The sequence below is a fragment of the Periplaneta americana genome, chromosome 16 (genome assembly GCF_040183065.1).
Source record: "Periplaneta americana isolate PAMFEO1 chromosome 16, P.americana_PAMFEO1_priV1, whole genome shotgun sequence".
Taxonomy (NCBI): Eukaryota; Metazoa; Arthropoda; class Insecta; order Blattodea; family Blattidae; genus Periplaneta; species Periplaneta americana.
Genome location: NC_091132.1, coordinates 73,855,534 through 73,873,856, shown reverse-complemented (window position 1 = coordinate 73,873,856; position 18,323 = coordinate 73,855,534). Strand labels below are relative to the sequence as shown.

The window sequence follows — 18,323 nt, the reverse complement described above, 5'->3', positions numbered from 1 at the left end:
ACCCGAGAAGTAAATTTTGATCGAGTAAAATGTTTCTCTTTTCCACAGCATAAATTAATCACTATATTTGTACTCAATCAGTCATATGATTCAGGAGTGAGTGACTGATGGAGGATCAGGGTCTTGGTGCCCTGTAAATTATATAATTCGAACACTGAGCCGCACTGTAATGTTCCAGAAGAGGAGAACAGTGAGTACTTGAGTGGTGTACGACAGTCTGCTCGCATTTCATTCGACGACGAACTCTTCATTGGCCAGCAGCGCCCATCCAAACGCAACACCCTACTGGCACAGACACTAGACAAGAATCAGCAGCACATAGATGAGAGGGTGGTGGAAGGGCAGGGCAACATTCAAGAACCTTGCAAAGATCCACAGGACTCGGATGTACAAGAGAACGCCAAAGATTCTTGTAAAGGTGAAGGTGTGTTTTAAAACTTTAATTAAATACATAAGCAACTAATCTTTTACCATTTGCTTTATAAATGATGTGAGGTAACTTCAAGTACTGTTCTTGTAAATGGACAATGTGTTATTTGTCAGATTTTCTTAAATTTGACCCTAAGTTTGCAATATAGGTACCCAAGAACAATGTTATTTTAATATGAATATGAATGAGAATGAGGAGATGCAAATATTTATTTATGTTTATAACAGACCAAAGCCCAATTACAATAGACAGTACAAATATTTGCTCAGAACATAAAAGAAATGTCGATAACATGAAAAAAGAGATAGAATCAGATATAAATGCAAGATATAGGTACAAATACAAATGAAAAATGAAAAAAAAGACAAATATATACCTAAATAAAAGACACAGACACAGATATAGATATGAATGAAAAATACAAAATAAAACAATGAAAAATAGATAATAAATATATCATAACCAAAAGATGTAAAATGTATCTATAATTGGCAATTACAGAGTAACAAATATATAGCAGTGCTATAGATGTGGACAAATTATTGGATTAAAACGTTTTTTTGGAAACATAATATAATTCGTCATATCAACTATCAGTATAAATTCACAGTCTCTCTATTGTTGTAAATATGATTGTTTACATCTTCTGATATGTTTTCCAGTGGTTAAGTATATTTTGTATAGTTGTGTTGGTACTACTGGTTTTTTAATTATACACTGCAGAAGATATTCAACAGTCTGTTCTCCTATGGCCTGCAAGAAGACCGGACATGGACGAAATTGAAAATCTGTGATCTATATTGAAGAAGAAAGTGAACAAAAAGAGGCTTACAACAAAACATGGACTCATTTAAGCACTGTCTGATATCTGGCTAAATGATGCTGATATTCAAAGAAAGTGTCAAACTTAGGTTTCCAGCCTCCCTGACAAAATCAATGTGTTAATAAAGAATAAGGGAATGTTCACAAAATATTAGTTACCTTCATACTCAATTTTCTGTTCATTATTTCTGTGCAAAATACATTTTTGTTTACTATTTGTGCCAATAAATACAACTTTGTTGCACATATAATTAATTTAGTCTAATAATTTGTCCACGTCGGGTATTTAAAATCAACTACCTTCAGTATATTAATAAGAAAATGATTATCAGAAATGTTTTACGTATTTCATTGAATTTTAAACATATTTTTAATACTGGTGAACTTTTATGTGCTGAGGTCTTTGGTTTTTTGTAATATAGTTTTTAAATGTGATGTTCTAGTGTTAAGCTGGATTTGTGACAATATTTCGATATTATCCAGTAGATCTTTGAATATTTTATACAGTAAAAGTTGCTCAGCAAGTAATCTACGACTGGCAGAGACATTAAATTAAATTTAGCAAGTAGACTGTTGTACGAAATTTTGTTATGGAAGGCAAATAATGATATTTTTTAAAAATAAGGATTTCTTGAGAATCGTTTTTTAATTTTTTCAATTTCATTACTATGTGATTTACAACTGGGAGACGAAATTACTGAGGTATATAATCGCCTTAGAGTGTAAACCTGCTAACTACCAAAAAGGAAATTTTACAAGGGAAGCAAAAAAACCGAGTTTAAATTAACTCTGAAACTTTAGGACCAAATCGAAAGTACAGGTACAAATACCACACGTACTTTAGGACCAAGTCCAAAATACAGGTACAAACACCACCTGTACTTTAGGCTCAAGTCCAAAGTACAGGTACAAACACCACCTGTACTTTAGGATACTTTAGGATCAAGTCCAAAGTACAGGTACAAACACCACCTGTACTTTAGGATTAAGTCCAAAGTACAGGTACAAACACCACCTGTACTTTGAATTTGGTCCTAAAGTTTCAGAGTTAATTTAAACTCAGTTTTTTGCTTCCATTGTAAAATTTCCTTTTTAGTGGTTAGCAGGTTTACACTCTAAGCCGACGATATTCCAATTTAACGTGAACATGACAATTAAAAAGGAGTGTCAAAGTCGAAATGTTTTGTTTAAATAAGTACAAACATAGAAATTTTATTGCTGTTATGTAATTGCTGAACCTGTTATTGTTGCTTTGTATAGTAGGCCTAAAGTCTTTGTTCACTAACATTAGTCAGTTGTTCAACAGAAATTGATGGTGATGCAGATAGTGGTCGAGGTGACAGTTCTGTATCATCCGATGCCAAAGAGGAGGACTTGCCAGAGCACCTACAGCTTGGCAACGAGTTCACATTCCGAGTCACAGTTCTGCAAGCCGTTGGCATATCTACAGAATATGCAGACATTTTCTGCCAATTCAAGTAAGAATATGATAAACGTATTATACTTTAATTTGAGAAGTGATCAAGCAATTGGTAATAAACTCGAACTTATTTCTGAGAAGTTAACTTCATTAATTCATCCAAAATACTAAGAGCATGGAAATATTTCTCAAATTATAAAAAATAAATATTATTCAAGTTTTTGTTTCAAGATTTTGTGTCTGTAATTCGTAGCTGATCGAATTTTTTTATCAATTTGTGTTGCTTCATGCCTAGAAATAAAATAGTGTAGATAACATATGCACAAGCTTCTGTATGACATTTCTTTTTCCTTCTTCATGCAGCTTCCTCCACCGGCATGATGAAGCCTTTTCCACAGAGCCTGTAAAGAACACAGGAAAGGGACCCCCACTGGGTTTCTATCATGTGCAGAATGTAAGTATCAATGCATAATGTGAAATTATTTAGAAATATAATTTATGGTGATCATTTTCACGTGCTTGTTATGAACTAAGTTTATAAATACCTAATTGACTAGTTTCAGCTTAGGAGCCATCTTCAGAACTAGATATTTATAAACTTAGTTCACAATTAACACATGAAAGTGATCACAATTATATTCCTAAGTGATATAGTGTTAAAATTGTGTAATCAAGATGGATTAATTATTTCTTCTTCCTCATCATGGTTTAAAGGGAGTGGATAGTGATGACTGTGCGATTAAGGAGTTTCAGTACAAAAGTTTAGTTCAATATCTCTAGGCTTTTAGTGTTCAGATTGGAATAAAAATTTCCATGGTTATGCAATAAATCATTCTGAATTCAGTAGTATAAAAGACAACTATTAGTTTCGTATTCAAGTGCAAAAGAATGACTCTGGTGGCCTGTTTTCCCACTTTGCTAAATGTACCTCATTCTTCAGGTGCACATTACTTACTACAATCTTCACTCATATACCATGTATTTCTTTTTTTAAGTTATCAAGTAATGTATATTGTAAAATCTAAAGCAAAATTTAGTTAAATATTTTATTCTTAGTGAAACAGAACAAATATTGAACTTTAATTAATAATTTTTGCCATTTTTTTCAGTGTATATATATTTTTTCCTCATGATATGTGTGTGATATTCTTAAACCCATAGGTCTACTTTGTAGAACACAGGTTGTAGAAAATATTGTGAAATTTAATGTAAATAAATTCATTAGTTTCAGAGAAAAATGCACTTAAGTTTTAGAAGTATCAACTTACGAAAAATTGCATTTAAAAAAAAAAGAGAAGGATATGCATGAATTACAATGCACTGCCAAATTTAAAGAGGTCATTTAAAGGCCTTGTCTGCAGAGATAACCCCACTATATACAGTAGTTTTGAAGAGCAAATTTTGTACTTTTCCTTTAAACACAAAATAATGTGTATTTGGGTTTGTATTCTGTTGATTTCTATGTAAATTAATTTTGTAAAACTATTTCCTAACATACACTGTAAAATGTTGTTTTTCTTGCTTTATCTGTTTTTTCAGCCAGATTAAATTTGTATTGTGAGGTAATTGATAACATGAAATATATCATACTGTCAAATATATGTGTAGCTTGTTTCTGAAATTTGCATTTTTTTATGTAGCCTACAGACTTACCAGTATTTGTTTGGGAAATTATAAAAAAATGGCTATAAAATTTACGACAGAGAATTTATTTTAATTAGAATATGATGTTAACACCCAGAAGTTTTCTCTTATTACTATTACTGCATAAGAAACAAGCTAAATTTGAAAGTGTTAACATCCATCCAACATCGTTTTAACCATGAGTTTGATGTTCAGAGAGCTCTGAATATGTAGTATCCGTATGATGGAAGTAGTTTCAACAAATGTAGTTGACGTTTGCTAATTGGAAACGTCCATCACTCCAGAAAATATACTTTAATATGCTTCATATTTCTGACATTTTATTTTCTACCACACTTTTCTTAAAGATATGGCTGGCTGAATCATAATATTGTTACAGATTACTGTGACAGTTACCAAGTCATTCTTGGAATACTTGAAGTCGCAGCCGATAGTATTCGAAGTGTTTGGCCATTACCAGCAGCATCCCCTTCACAAAGATGCCAAACAGGAGGGCGGCCAATAGTAAGTACAACATAATTTTATGTAACATGCATGAGAAACTGAAATACTGTACTTCTGGTTTGATCAAATGTCTATTGGTTATTCCATTCCTGCTGCTTTCCATTATTCTTTTCTTTTCAATTATTCCTATAACAGTTCCTTTATATTCAATTTAACAGTTTAGAATTTAATATTTTAGAACTGAAACAAAGTATTTTTACTCTCTCATTGTACAAAGTATACCAAATGAATGAATGTTACAGGTATGCTGTGAAAAATTATTTTGAGATTTTCACAGAAATACATGTTTTTGGCATAGGCCTACTTGGTACCGAAAAAGTGATTTGTGACATGTTGTTTAATTGTTCGTGTGTTGTGGTTTCTCCTTAAATATGGGATGGATTTTGCTCATTTTCATTATCTATGATTCAGTTTAGTTTTGTAGGTTATAATACATATGAAATATAATTAATCATTTTAAGGCATTTCCACTCTACAGTGGTTACCCCTAATGTTCTTTCCTCTCGTTAGAGCGGGAGCACACTCAGCCAGTTGCGATAAATAATCAACAATAATCGTTTTCTATAAAAAAAAAAGTGTTGTCTTTATTTGAAAAAGTAACACAAAATGGCGACAGTGTTAACTCTATTCTTGAAAACCTGTTACAAAACAGTGCAGAAATCGCTGAATTAATATAGTATCAATGTAAAATTAAATAATTTTGGAGCTCTAAGGGTTAAAATTTTGAATGTGGTGTAGAAAACGAAAGTTCGTTTTTATATTTGAATGCACAGTAAATGATGATATTCGTGTGGCTATATCTTTTTAAGAAAATAAACTATAAACAGAAATGTCATTCGTGCATGAAAAAAGTACAGAATTGTTGCAATAAGCGTAAAATGTATAATAAGAAAGTATAATGTTTCCATAAGAGTGAAAGATTTTTTATGTTTCTATTTGCTTTTGCTATCTTTCAACTTATAGCAGCTTGCTACAACTGTCAGAGAGTTTAGAATCCCAGCTTGCACTAATTCTTTCAAGTAATCTGAATTAAATTTAAAATGCACATTTCCTCTGTCTGCTTGCAAGTACATCCCTCGCTCTACTTCCCCGTCCCTTTCTGTCTGTCTCTCTTCTCTCTCTCTCGCTCTCTCTCTCTCTCTCTCGCGCTCTCTCTCTCTCTCTCTCTCTCTCTCTCTCTCTCTCTCCTTATACCAGGTGAACAGGGTTTGGCCTATCACTCCCCACCGTGGAAAACAGAATACCATATCTTTCCTTTAGCTGCGGATTTCATACATCGGTTCACTTAGAGTTCGCAGTCAGAGTTGTTATTTTGTGAAGTGGGAGTCGTATGTTTGATCCCACCTATGAACATGAGGCTAAATTTATGAATAGTATACGTATACATATGGCAGAATCTTAATGTATTTATTAAGGTTGAGGGAAATTTGACATTAACAATAAATACAGGTTTTGCATACAGACACATACTATTAACTGATATACTGTAATTGGATAAAATTCGGGAATAAAGAAAAAAGTTACTACTGCGTAAACATGAGTGTGTAGAACTGAGTGTTTTCTTAATTGTAACTGAGAGATTAAATTTGCAGTAGCTTAAACTACGAAAGTACAGGCCTACTTGCTATGCAACCAACAAAATGCATTTGCAGCGTCGGTTCTAATTATTGTGCAACTGTTGAATTTTTGTTTTCAGTTGTTCGAAATATTTTCATATGATTAATTTGCTCGTTCGTATATTGATTTCGGAGGTGCTGAATACATGTTACAGGAGTAGAATGGGAGTCTGGTTAAAATATTTTCCACAATTTTTTTTTTTTTTTTTTTTTTTTTTTTTTTTTTTTTTTTTTTTTTAGAGACTTGTCTAAATTCAATATGGTCCAAATTAAAGTATTTTCTGTTTCTAGTGGTTAACCTCTTCCCTTACTATATATTTTACCAGTTTTGTGAAAAAAAGTCATTTTTTTATTTTCGTAAAGAGGTCATTTAATATTGCAGAATCACTGTACATCACTAATTTTCTTACATACTTAAAAAAATCACTATGAAATAGACAATGGGACTCAAACGAGTTAACTTGGGTTAATAAATTTTGATACATGTTAGCAACCCGAGTTAACTCGAGTTAATCAGGGAAGTGGTTAAAATACTTACCGTTAAATCCAAAACTGCTGAGAACAATGGGTTCTCAAACATTCTTAATGTCATGTCGTGTAGATCTTTTCCTGTCATTGCGATAACTTCAGTTGTTGACAGATGTGTCTGCAGGCAGTGTCTCAATTGAGATAGATGTCTTTACAAGACAGTGCAGAGACCTCTCATATTTGATAAGTTCGCTTGATGTATGCTGCAATTATCAAAATACATAGATTGAGTCCTGAATTATAATTATGCTCACAGTATAAGGAGAGAGAAGTTTTCTGTCTTACAGATAACACTTGCATGAAAGTGAATGTTACACTGACATTGTCTTACAATTGTAGCGTCCGTCAGCCTCCTAAACGGATGCTTCCTCCATCTATTCCTATCAGTCAGCCAGTGCGATCACCCAAGTTCGGAGTTCTGCCGTCACCTAGTACGAGCCATGTACATGCAAAGTACGATGTCCTCGTCTGGTTTGAGATCTGTGAATTAGGTAAGTAATACTGCATTGAAACCTGTACAGAATCAATTTAAAACTAAAAAAAGTTTCATATCCATGGTTCAAGAATTAAAACAGAAAATCAACATCCCGAATTTAAAAGAAAACTTACAAATTAAACCAAACCCTTTAACACTATTAAATATAGAGTATAACATAAATTTAACACAAGAAATACTGAAATCAGAAGTAAACACTGAAATAATGAAACAATTGTCTTTAGAGACAATTAATATTAGGTACCCTCCACAAAATTGGCTTCATTTATACACCGATGGATCCTTGATCTCCAGAGAACAAGTTGCAGGTGCAGGTGTTACGTGCTGTCTCTTCTCACTTTATAGATTTCTTGGATATGGAACAACAAGTTTTGATGGAGAAATCACTGCAAAAAGTGAAAGTCTCAGGAGTCTTCTCTGCCACATCAGTAAATTTAAAAATGCAATTATATTGTCAGACTCCAAAGCAGCTATTCTATCAATAGTCTCTAGACGCACACCTTCATCTCAAATAGCAGAAATAACTAAAATGCTCTCTCAACTAATAACACTCAATAAAAGAATTGTATTCCAATGGATACCATACCATTGTGGAATCCTGGGAAACGAGAATGCGGATGCTTTAGCAAAGAAGGGCAGCACTGCTACTTACAGACCTGTTACTAAATCTACGTATTCCTCTGTGAAAAGATTTATTAAATCTACATACTTGGACTTCAACAAACAAAATTTGATAACACAATCTCAAGGGAAAAAATGGAACTCTCTGCATCATAATCCACAGTTAATTCCCGATTTACCACGCAAATTGTCTGTAGCTGCATTTAGATTGGCAACAGGCCATGACTGTTTGGCCAAACATCTGCATAGAATTGGAATATATCAGTCTCCTAACTGTCTATTGTGCAACTCAAATCAAGAAATGGATTCAGAACATCTCAAAATCTGTGCGTCAGTGGCTAACCATGACAACATCTTTGAAAAATATTGGAGTGCAAGAGGTCAAATGACTTTATTGTCAAATGCCTGGCATTAGAAAACAACAACAACATACGGCACTCATATTACAGACATTAATATTAGAGTTTCAAATGATGTAATTAGCTTCTATTTTTTGGGACTTATAATCACCACCACCACTATGACTCTGAACCCTTCAAATAAGACAGTTTATAACAAGAGTTGAAATGGAGACACTTATTGGTCAGTTCACATTACTGGGGTCATTATGAACGGTTTGCGATACCTTAAAAGGTTCATAGGACATATTATTAGTATTACTGTAGTATGCATGACCTCAGCTTAAAAGTGAACATATTTTATATGAGTGCAGTTATTGTAAGTATTCTTTTCAATATGATTTTGAATGTTCTCCTGTTATATTCAAGATTGAAATTTCGCTACATTTGTACATTTCATGTTTTAATATTGTTACTGTCATCCTAAGAAAGAATCTGTGTATTTCCAGCTCCAAATGGAGAGTATGTACCGGCAGTGGTGGACCACAGTGATGATCTTCCCTGCAGAGGCCTGTTCCTATTGCACCAGGGTATCCAGCGTCGTATACGCATTACAATTGTACATGAACATGCCCCAGAATTGCGGTGGAAGGATGTACGAGAACTTGTTGTAGGTAAGATATAATTATTTTTTATCTTTGATAAACATTTTCTTCGAAACACATTGTTATGATGCTTGTCTCTACATATACAGTAAGCAATTACATGCCAAGTCTTATATCTCCATATAAGCCGCCACTGTGATCTAGTGGCTAGAGTGTTGGATTTATAATTCTGTGGATCCGATTTCTATCCCCTATGTACCCCCGAGTTATAACTTGTGTTGGGCAAACCCATGGCCCAGATAACTCAGGGGTTTTCTCGGAAGCTATGGTTCCTCTGTGGCATCCTAGCAAATCTCCATAATCATCTCATTTCACTGCGGTTGTAGCATACACGAGCGTCCTATGGCGCACCTGGGCAACACTCTGTCGGTAACTGGCTTCATATGGGTGAATGACGTAAGTCAAGAATTGGCCATTAGTAAAAAAAATCTCCAAATAGGTTGATAATAAAACATAAGATTTTCATAGACACTAAACCCTTAAGATGCATGCATAGTAACATATTATTACTTTGAGTAACATTTTTAAATTGAACATGAAAGTATAAAAAGGTGAAGTTAAAATAGAGTGAGATTGTTTTAATAAGGTTTTTTCTTTTTTCGTTTGTAACCCTACAATACTTCAGGTATGTAAGCATTATTATGTGCAACTGTACATAAAATCGATACAATATTCACAGGTAGTGCCATAAATGCGATCTTCACCTTCCTTTGAGTGAAGTAAGCACTCCACAAGACAAACATTTTCTGTGCTTCATTTGTTTGGAGTAGAAATTACCAGAAATAACTGTTAAGGATAATATATAGAAACAAATTAAAATAATAATTTTAATAAAAGCAAGATTAATTTCAATTTATTCGAATAGAGATTGCTGTCACAAACTGCTCGAATGCTGATATGTAACAAAAAAAAATACTGGTTAACATTTACGAACAATATAGATGTCTTTCTTTTGTCATTTAATTCATATACGCCCACTAAAAATGCAGTATAGATCTAACGGACAACAAGATCATGGAAAACCCAAAAAGGAGATAGAGGGAACAGGAATATTATTTGAGTTATATGGGATGAAATTGAATAGTTCTAATATTTTGTGGTGATGGTGGTGGTATGTTGATAATTATGATTGTGTTGATGATTAAAAAAATGTGATTTATTTAATGATGCACGCAAATGCAGAGGTTATATCAGCAGGAGTTCTTTTACATGCCAGTAAATCTACTGACATGAGCCTGTCGCATTTAAACACACTTAAATGCCATCGACCTCGGCCGGGATAGAACCCGCAACCTTGAGCATAGAAGGCCAGTGCTATACCAACTATGCTACTGAGGGCGACTTGTGTTGATGATGATAATGATGATGGTGGTGTGATTGTTGTTGTGGTGGTGATGATGATGCATTTAGTTAAATGGGACATTGTAAATGAAATAAGAAATAATAAAAGTAATAATATGATTTACACTTCAGATCGGCACATACATTACAATAGTGAAACAGTAGTCGCCATTAGGGTGACCTAGAGGTAGCAAGCATGTGTCATGCTTTGAGGCTGCGTCCGAATGTGCGTTCCAGTCTACTTGAGTTCATTCTCTTGTTTGGTTTTATTGAGATTTTTCCTACCATACTATAAAACGAATGTTATGTAATGTAATTCCATTACCATTACGAATCCTCGAACTTGCCTCTACAAAATACCATTTCACTATCACCAATTTATTGATGCCAGATAATTGCACAGTGGAAGTGCATTGTCTAGCGAAATTTATAAGCTTGTATTTACTATGTGGAAAAAGGAAATTGCAGAGGTTTTTTAGTATGCAGTCATACACAATTCGTGCAGTAATAAACTCCTTCCATCGTTCTGGTACAATTTTGTTCTCCCATATGGCAAGTACAAGCGTATAAATTTCGCTATATAATGCATTTCCACCCTCTTGGATTAATTCTCCTGGAATTTAGTCGATACCTGGAGACTTGTAATTTTTCAGCTTTTCTATTGCAATTTCGACTTCAGAAAGTGTGGGTTCGGGTATAAATGGCTCAGCAGTTTGTATTTGAATTTCGACCCGATCATTTCTATTTGGCCTGTGTACATTTAGTAGTTGCCCAAAATAGTTTTTCAATCTGTTCAGGATTGAATGAGAATCTACTTGAAGCAAGTAAAGCGATAGGTTTGGAAGTAAATCCCGAAAAGACAAAGTATATGATTATGTCTTGTGACCAGAATATTGTACGAAATCGAAATATAAAAAATGGAGATTTATCCTTCGAAGAGGTGGAGAAATTCAGATATCTTGGAGCAACAGTAACAAATATATAAATGACACTCGGGAAGAAATTAAACGCAGAATAAATATGGGAAATGCCTGTTATTATTCGGTTGAGAAGCTTTTATCATCTAGTCTGTTGTCAAAAAATCTGAAAGTTAGAATTTATAAAACAGTTATATTACCAGTTATTCTGTATGGTTGTGAAACTTGGACTCTCACTTTGAAAGAGGAACAGAGATTAAGGGTGTTTGAGAATAATGTTCTTAGGAAAATATTTGGGACTAAGAGGGATGAAGTTACAGGAGAATGGAGAAAGTTACACAACGCAGAACTGCACGCTTTGTATTCTTCACCTGACATAAATAGGAACATTAAATTCAGATGTTTGAGATGGGCAGGACATGTGGCACATAAGGGCGAATCCAGAAATGCATATAGAGTGTTAGTTGGGAGGCCGGAGGGAAAAAGACCTTTGGGGAGGCCGAGATGTAGATGGGAAGATAATATTAAAATGGATTTGAGGGAGGTGGGATATGATGATAGAGATTGGATTAATCTTGCACAGGATAGGGACCAATGGCGGGCTTATGTGAGGGCGGCAATGTACCTCCGGGTTCCTTAAAAGCCATTTGTAAGTAAGTAAGTAAGTAATAATAATAATAATATAGTAGTGATAATATTAATATTAATGATATTGATAATATTGATAATATTGATAACTGATAATAATGATAATGCAAGAGAAACAGTGATATTAATACCATTTGTAAATTCTGTCTAAAATTCTCTTATATGAGAACAGTGTTCTTTTACTTGACTTAAGTTTATGGCACATGAATTCTCTTTTACTTTCTGTCTTTAGGAAGCCATGTTAAATGTTTTTATTTCACATAAAATTTCATTGCTCTCGGCTAGGTTTGGACCCACAAACCGGGGATCTAACAGTGAATGTTGGTAACTATTTGAGCACTGAGAACATCTTAGCAGAAAACATTTTGTAGGAGCTGTCCAGGCTTGTGCATTTTGTAACATAGGTGCTTATCCTATTTCAAGTTGAGAGATTTAATGAGGACAACATTTTCATAACTTTCTCTTTTGTTTGATATTCAGGCCGCATCAGAAACACACCAGAACCAGAAGAAGAGGACAATGACAGTTCAGTGCTGTCTTTGGGACTCTTCCCTGGTGAATACTTGGAAATTCCAGGCGACGATCGCTGTATGTTCCGTTTTGAAGCTGCGTGGGATAGTTCCTTACACAATTCAGTGTTATTAAACAGGGTCACATCTTATGGAGAGCAGATCTTCATGACAATCTCAGCATATCTAGAGGTGCGCCTTTTTTACTTTTAATAATGGTATGTCATCTATAATGATTATGTAAGGTGTGTGTGTTTGTGTTGTGACCATTGAGTTTGTGTATTTGATTATAATCACTAATGCATTTTTATTTTGTCTCTTACTCGCTCTACTTCATGGCAAATCCATGGTATCTATGTCCATACCCGACTATCTATACCAGATTCCTAAATCCATATTAATGTCGTGAATGTTTTTCCAGAAATACTGTGTTCGAATCCCATTCTCAAAATAGGTTGCGATCACTATGTTACTATGAAGCTCTCTGAAACAAAACCTGTAAGTCCACCTTCAGGCATAACTGAATTTGAAACAGATTCATATTCTTGGAAGAGGCTCTGCTATAGGTTGCGATCACTATGTTACTATGAAGCTCTCTGAAACAAAACCTGTAAGTCCACCTTCAGGCGTAACTGAATTTGAAACAGATTCATATTCTTGGAAGGGGCTCTGCTATGTATACTCCATTCACTTCTAACTCAATTATTTCCCTTCAAATAGGGTTTGTAACCCGATGTAGGACACCTCCAAAAGTATTAATCCTTTTCAAACTCTGAGTTGGAGGTAAACTTAATGGGTTTTATTTTATTTTAATTTATTTAATTTTATTTTAATGATTTTTTTTTATTGGCTCCTCATTTGCTTGTTTAATTTTTCTCTGTTTATGTCTTGTTTCCTTCTCTTTGCTTATTCTGCGTGCAATAAAGATGAGCTTCAGTATTCAGTCCATAATCCAAATATGATCAGCGCAAAATACAACATGGAAATCAATACTGAAAAAACAAGTCATGGTATTTCGTGGGAAATATCCAGTCGCAAGCAAAATTTGCTTAAACAACAAATTAATAGAAAAAGTAAATGAGTTTACGTATCTTGGCTATAATTGAAAATTTTTTTGATGAAACAATTATAACATCTAAAATTTGCATATACAATAAAACAACGGGAATAATCAACAAAATTATGAAGCCTTCCCTAGTACAGTGACACACAAGAATATGTTTGTATAAAACCTTAGCTAGACCTGTTCTATGTTACGGAAGTGAAGCATGGACAATGAGAAGTATGGATATCAGCAGAATAACGGCCTGTAAAATGAAATTTATGAGAGCAGCACTAGGATATAGTTGCTTGAACCACAAAAGAAATGAGGATGTCATGCAAGAACTTCAATTACAACCAATCTCACAGTTTATAAACAAGTACCAACTGCAATGGAAAAACCATGTTCAATGAATGAATCGGAATAGACTTGCAAAAGCCATACTTCAATACTATCTTCAAGGGAAGAGATCTTTAGGCTGTCCAAGAAAATGTGGACTGAGAATGACTCATCGAGACCTTAATGGGCCTTGGGCCTTACACTTGTTTGGATGATGATATTGATGATGTCTCCTTTCTTTCTTTCTTTCTTTCTTTCTTTCTTTCTTTCTTTCTTTCTTTCTTTCTTTCTTTCTTTCTTTCTGTCTCTTTCTTTCTTTCTTTCATCACTGTCCCTCTTACTGTCTGTCTTTCCTGATTTAAAGTCCTATGCTCTACTATGTCCAACGTTTTTTCTACTGCTGTACATTGAGAAAATGTTGGAGCAGTAATTTGTCCAATATATGTTGAAGCATACCAGGAAAACTCGAATTCCGAGAACTTCTCTTGGATTTGTATTGGACAGATGGTCCGAGATAGTTTATCTCCAAATACTTCGATTTCTGATATTGCCATGTTATCATTGAACTGACTCTAGAGAACCTGTGCTTTTAAAAAGTTTATTAAATGAAATAACTTATTTGTTTCGATTTTTCATTTTTCATGTTGATGTAGTTGTTAGCTGGCAGTAGCTAAAGTGATGTGGGGGAAGGAAGGAGAATATATGCCAGAAGAAATAAATTCACACTTCATTTTCCAAATAGTAAGTGTTGTCTTTTGATATGACATTAATAGAGCTCTTTCATTGGCTTGGATGTTCCAGCTCGAGAACTGTGGTCGTCCAGCCATAATCACAAAAGACCTGAGCATGATAATCTATGGACGTGATGCCAGGACAGGTCCCCGCTCTTTGAAACATCTGTTCTCTGGAAACTACCGCAATGCAGAAGCAAACCGGTTATCTGGCGTGTACGAGCTGGTACTGAAGAGAGCATCGGAAGCAGGTAGCCCAGGTTTGTTCCCCGTCCTCCCAACCAATAGCAAGTAGACATCCAGCCAGTGCGAACAACGTGCTGTGGACTAAATTCTGGTAGTACGGGTGATCCCTGAATAATATAGTTGTGTTTCTTGGATAAGGTTTTATAACAAAAAATTGTGTTACTATGCCTTTGCATGAGCATTAACAGTTTTATAATGCTTAATTTAGATACTATATCTCAGAATAAGAAAATAAACACTTCGTTATCACAGGAGGAAGGAAGGAAATGGAGATAAGAAGTGGTAAAAAATGTGACAAAATAGTGGTCAATAGAAATTAAATAGTTTGTGTATGTTTCCTATTTTATATTACACAAAAGTGTCATATAAATCACCATTAAATAATGCTGAACTGAAACCCGATTTCTACACTTAATGTATTTCAAAATATATCAATATGCAATCATACTGTCAAAATAATGCTACAACTGAAGAACTGAATATCCCATCTTCGAACATTCAGTTGTAAATTAAATTCTTAACTTATGACATACATGAAATATTTCAAACATATCGAGCCATGTTTAATAATTTGGTATAAACATAATGCTATTTATATCGGGAAAAGAGGTAGATCTAAGATGAGCGGTTTCGTTCATTTAACCATTTTCTTGTATCACTAGGAGAATTTTTACAGTTCCACCATTTTGGGAGTACTGTTTTAGAAGACTGATCGAAAATTAAGTCGGTAATTTGGTGAAAAAGAATAACTTTCTTTTATCCTTTACCCAAGAAGCTTTGTTCAAGATAACCACTGAGAAAATTTAAGGGAAGTCTTTCAGTGAGTTATGACGGAGAAACAATGGTGGAGTATAAGACTGCTTCCATTGCTGGTTATGTATGCACAGAACTCACGACACCTTTGAGTCATTTACTGATTAAGATCTAGAACAGCAGAGTATATGATTGGTTAATGTGTTGTATTGAAGTTGTCTTTACTTAATATTTATAACTGAGAATTAGTGCTTTATTCAGTGATTTAAAAATGTAAATGGCATGAGTAATCTTGCTTTCGGACCTTTTTTCACTGATTGCTTGATTTCCACAATCAAATAAAGGAGCCAGTGTCATTTGTTCGATGATAGTTCCTCTTAAGAAGTAGTATGATAGCAATTTGCTATCACTGTCATCTCATTTACTCTCATTATTTCACATAACGGTACAATTACAGTGGAAAAAATTAAAGCTTTTTCTATTTCTGACAGCTCACTAATCATGTGGTTTACAGGTCTGCTGTCACTGCAATGTTGCCAACTTGCTATTACTGCTAGGAGCTGGTCAATCAGTCAGCTTATGTTCGTTAATGTGCCAGCATTGCCCTCGAGCTTGGGCCAAAAAAGCAGGGGGTGTCAAATGGTGATTGGCTACTTCCAAGGTTAACCTTGGTTACCATGACAACAATCTGTAACTCACGTGGCTAGTGAGCTGTCAGAAGTCGAAAGAAACGTTAATTGCACTACGATACGATATTTATCCTTCATTGTAGATACATACTGTCGCATATTCACATCTTTAAAGAACTCACATTTTACTCCATTAGTTTTATAGCATATCTACCGCTATATCAGAAAAATACCTACAATCTGGTGAGCAATAAAAGAAGGCAATGTAAAATTACACTTGTCATTTACAATTGTTTTCATTTAGACGCCTCAATTGTTGAAGTGCATGGGGCTGTTTCACATACATATGGTGAAATTATTGCGAATTTACAATAAAGCTTTGCTGTTTGATAATTGTGAACATGTCTTGATGATTTCTAAGTTTCTAAGCCGTTTTCTTTAATGTCAGCTTACATCGCATATTGGCTTCTCTGTCTGTATTGCTGAATCTATTATTGATGAATTTCAAGAAGGAATACATTTCTTACGTAATACAGTTTTCATATAACTACTCGTAAATATGTCAGAATGAAAGAATGTCCGCACTTGAAGCACACTGGCTGCGACTAGCATAGTTCCGATCCCAGCTCGATTGTTGAAGTATTGTGCAGTAGTTGTGACGTGAAGTTAAAACCCTTGCTGAATAATATGAATAGCTATATTCATTTGGTAAGGGTCGATTAGTGTAATGTTAGTGCATTCATTCCAAAAGTAGTTGGTATGTTTGTGATAGTCTGGTCAACTCAGAGCCAACAGTAGATAACATAGAGAAGCTCTGCTATTCTGTAGTATGTTTTTGTACTTATAAAGTAGTTAAAATTTAAGTCACTTTATTGTTGTTGAAATTAATGTGGATAATATACATGAGTTAAAATATGACTTGAAGATTTTATAGTGTATTTATTATATATTTTAATTTTAATTAAGATTTCAGAATTCTCACGGTTTCTGTATGTGGATTAGATATTACTAGTACACCATAAGAAAGTTACGGGAATTCTTAAATGCGAATTATTATTCTTGATTATTAAAAACACACTGTTTCACTAAGTCGTTATTTTTAATTATGCTTCTATACTGCATTGTATTTTCCCCCTTTGTTGTGTTTTGTCAGTACGTGATCACTTTGTAACACGATACTTAACAACGTAAGGGTATGAAAGAAAATTACTTCATGTTTGAAGTCATTTGATAAATAGAAGAGTGTGATCCAAATTTGGGGGGGGGGGAGGGATAACTTGACCTTCTTTGTATTGAAACACACAGTCTAGGGCTATCATAATACATAGCTAGTATGATTTGTTAATGTGAGATTGTGCAAGATACTACCTTACCTAGAGGCAAATATTCGGTAGTTCGTCTAAGTAGTTCACATCACCAATATGAAATAGAAGTACTATGTTAGAATTAGGAGAATGTTTGAACATTTCCTGCTGGTGGCTCTCTTTTTATCCTCAGGAGTTGGTGATGCCTGCAGAATTCCAATCAGCACTTGATAAAAAGGACTTTTTAATGAAAAGAATTTTGCGTTTCCAGGTGTGCAGCGCCGACAGCGGCGAGTTTTGGACACGAGTTCGACGTATGTTCGCGGTGAGGAGAACCTACATGGATGGAGGCCACGAGGTGACAGCCTCATATTTGACCACCAGTGGGAACTGGAGAAATTGACAAGACTGGAGGAAGTGGAACGCGTGCGTCACATGCTGCTCTTGCGGGAACGGTTAGGAATTGACAAGACCACACAGACCACTCGCAGCTATGACTTTACCAAGTCGGAGAAGGTAAGTAATCTACCACCTTTATATAACTTTGTAAGAATTCAGTCTTTGTGTTGTTACACGAATTCATAACATACAGTAGTGTGTTTAGAATCCTCACACACAAGAATCAAAAACTTAATCACAAATTTCAGTCCTCAAAATGATTATTTATCACTACATTATTTACCATGAACTGTATGAAATTTATGATTAGAATTCATATTTTTTTTTGTTTGAAGCTCCTTTTGATTATTCTTCCCAAGACAGTAATAAAATACAATCAAA

At 34.4% G+C, this 18,323-nt stretch overlaps 1 protein-coding gene across 19 annotated transcripts in view; it reads left to right on the top strand.

The window, feature by feature from the left end:
- Positions 1-18,323, top strand: part of unc-104 (kinesin family member unc-104) — a 439,225-nt gene that overhangs the window by 400,733 nt on the left and 20,169 nt on the right. For 12 of the 19 annotated variants that reach the window (XM_069849498.1, XM_069849500.1, XM_069849499.1 and 9 more), the window contains 9 exons: positions 179-424; positions 2,559-2,730; positions 3,036-3,126; positions 4,696-4,820; positions 7,304-7,455; positions 8,929-9,093; positions 12,471-12,691; positions 14,682-14,871; positions 17,815-18,059. In XM_069849498.1, the coding sequence (XP_069705599.1) occupies positions 179-424; positions 2,559-2,730; positions 3,036-3,126; positions 4,696-4,820; positions 7,304-7,455; positions 8,929-9,093; positions 12,471-12,691; positions 14,682-14,871; positions 17,815-18,059 (1,607 nt within the window). The remainder of the gene's footprint in view (positions 1-178; positions 425-2,558; positions 2,731-3,035; positions 3,127-4,695; positions 4,821-7,303; positions 7,456-8,928; positions 9,094-12,470; positions 12,692-14,681; positions 14,872-17,814; positions 18,060-18,323) is intronic. The other 7 variants (XM_069849504.1, XM_069849516.1, XM_069849515.1 and 4 more) reach the window with 5 other exon arrangements.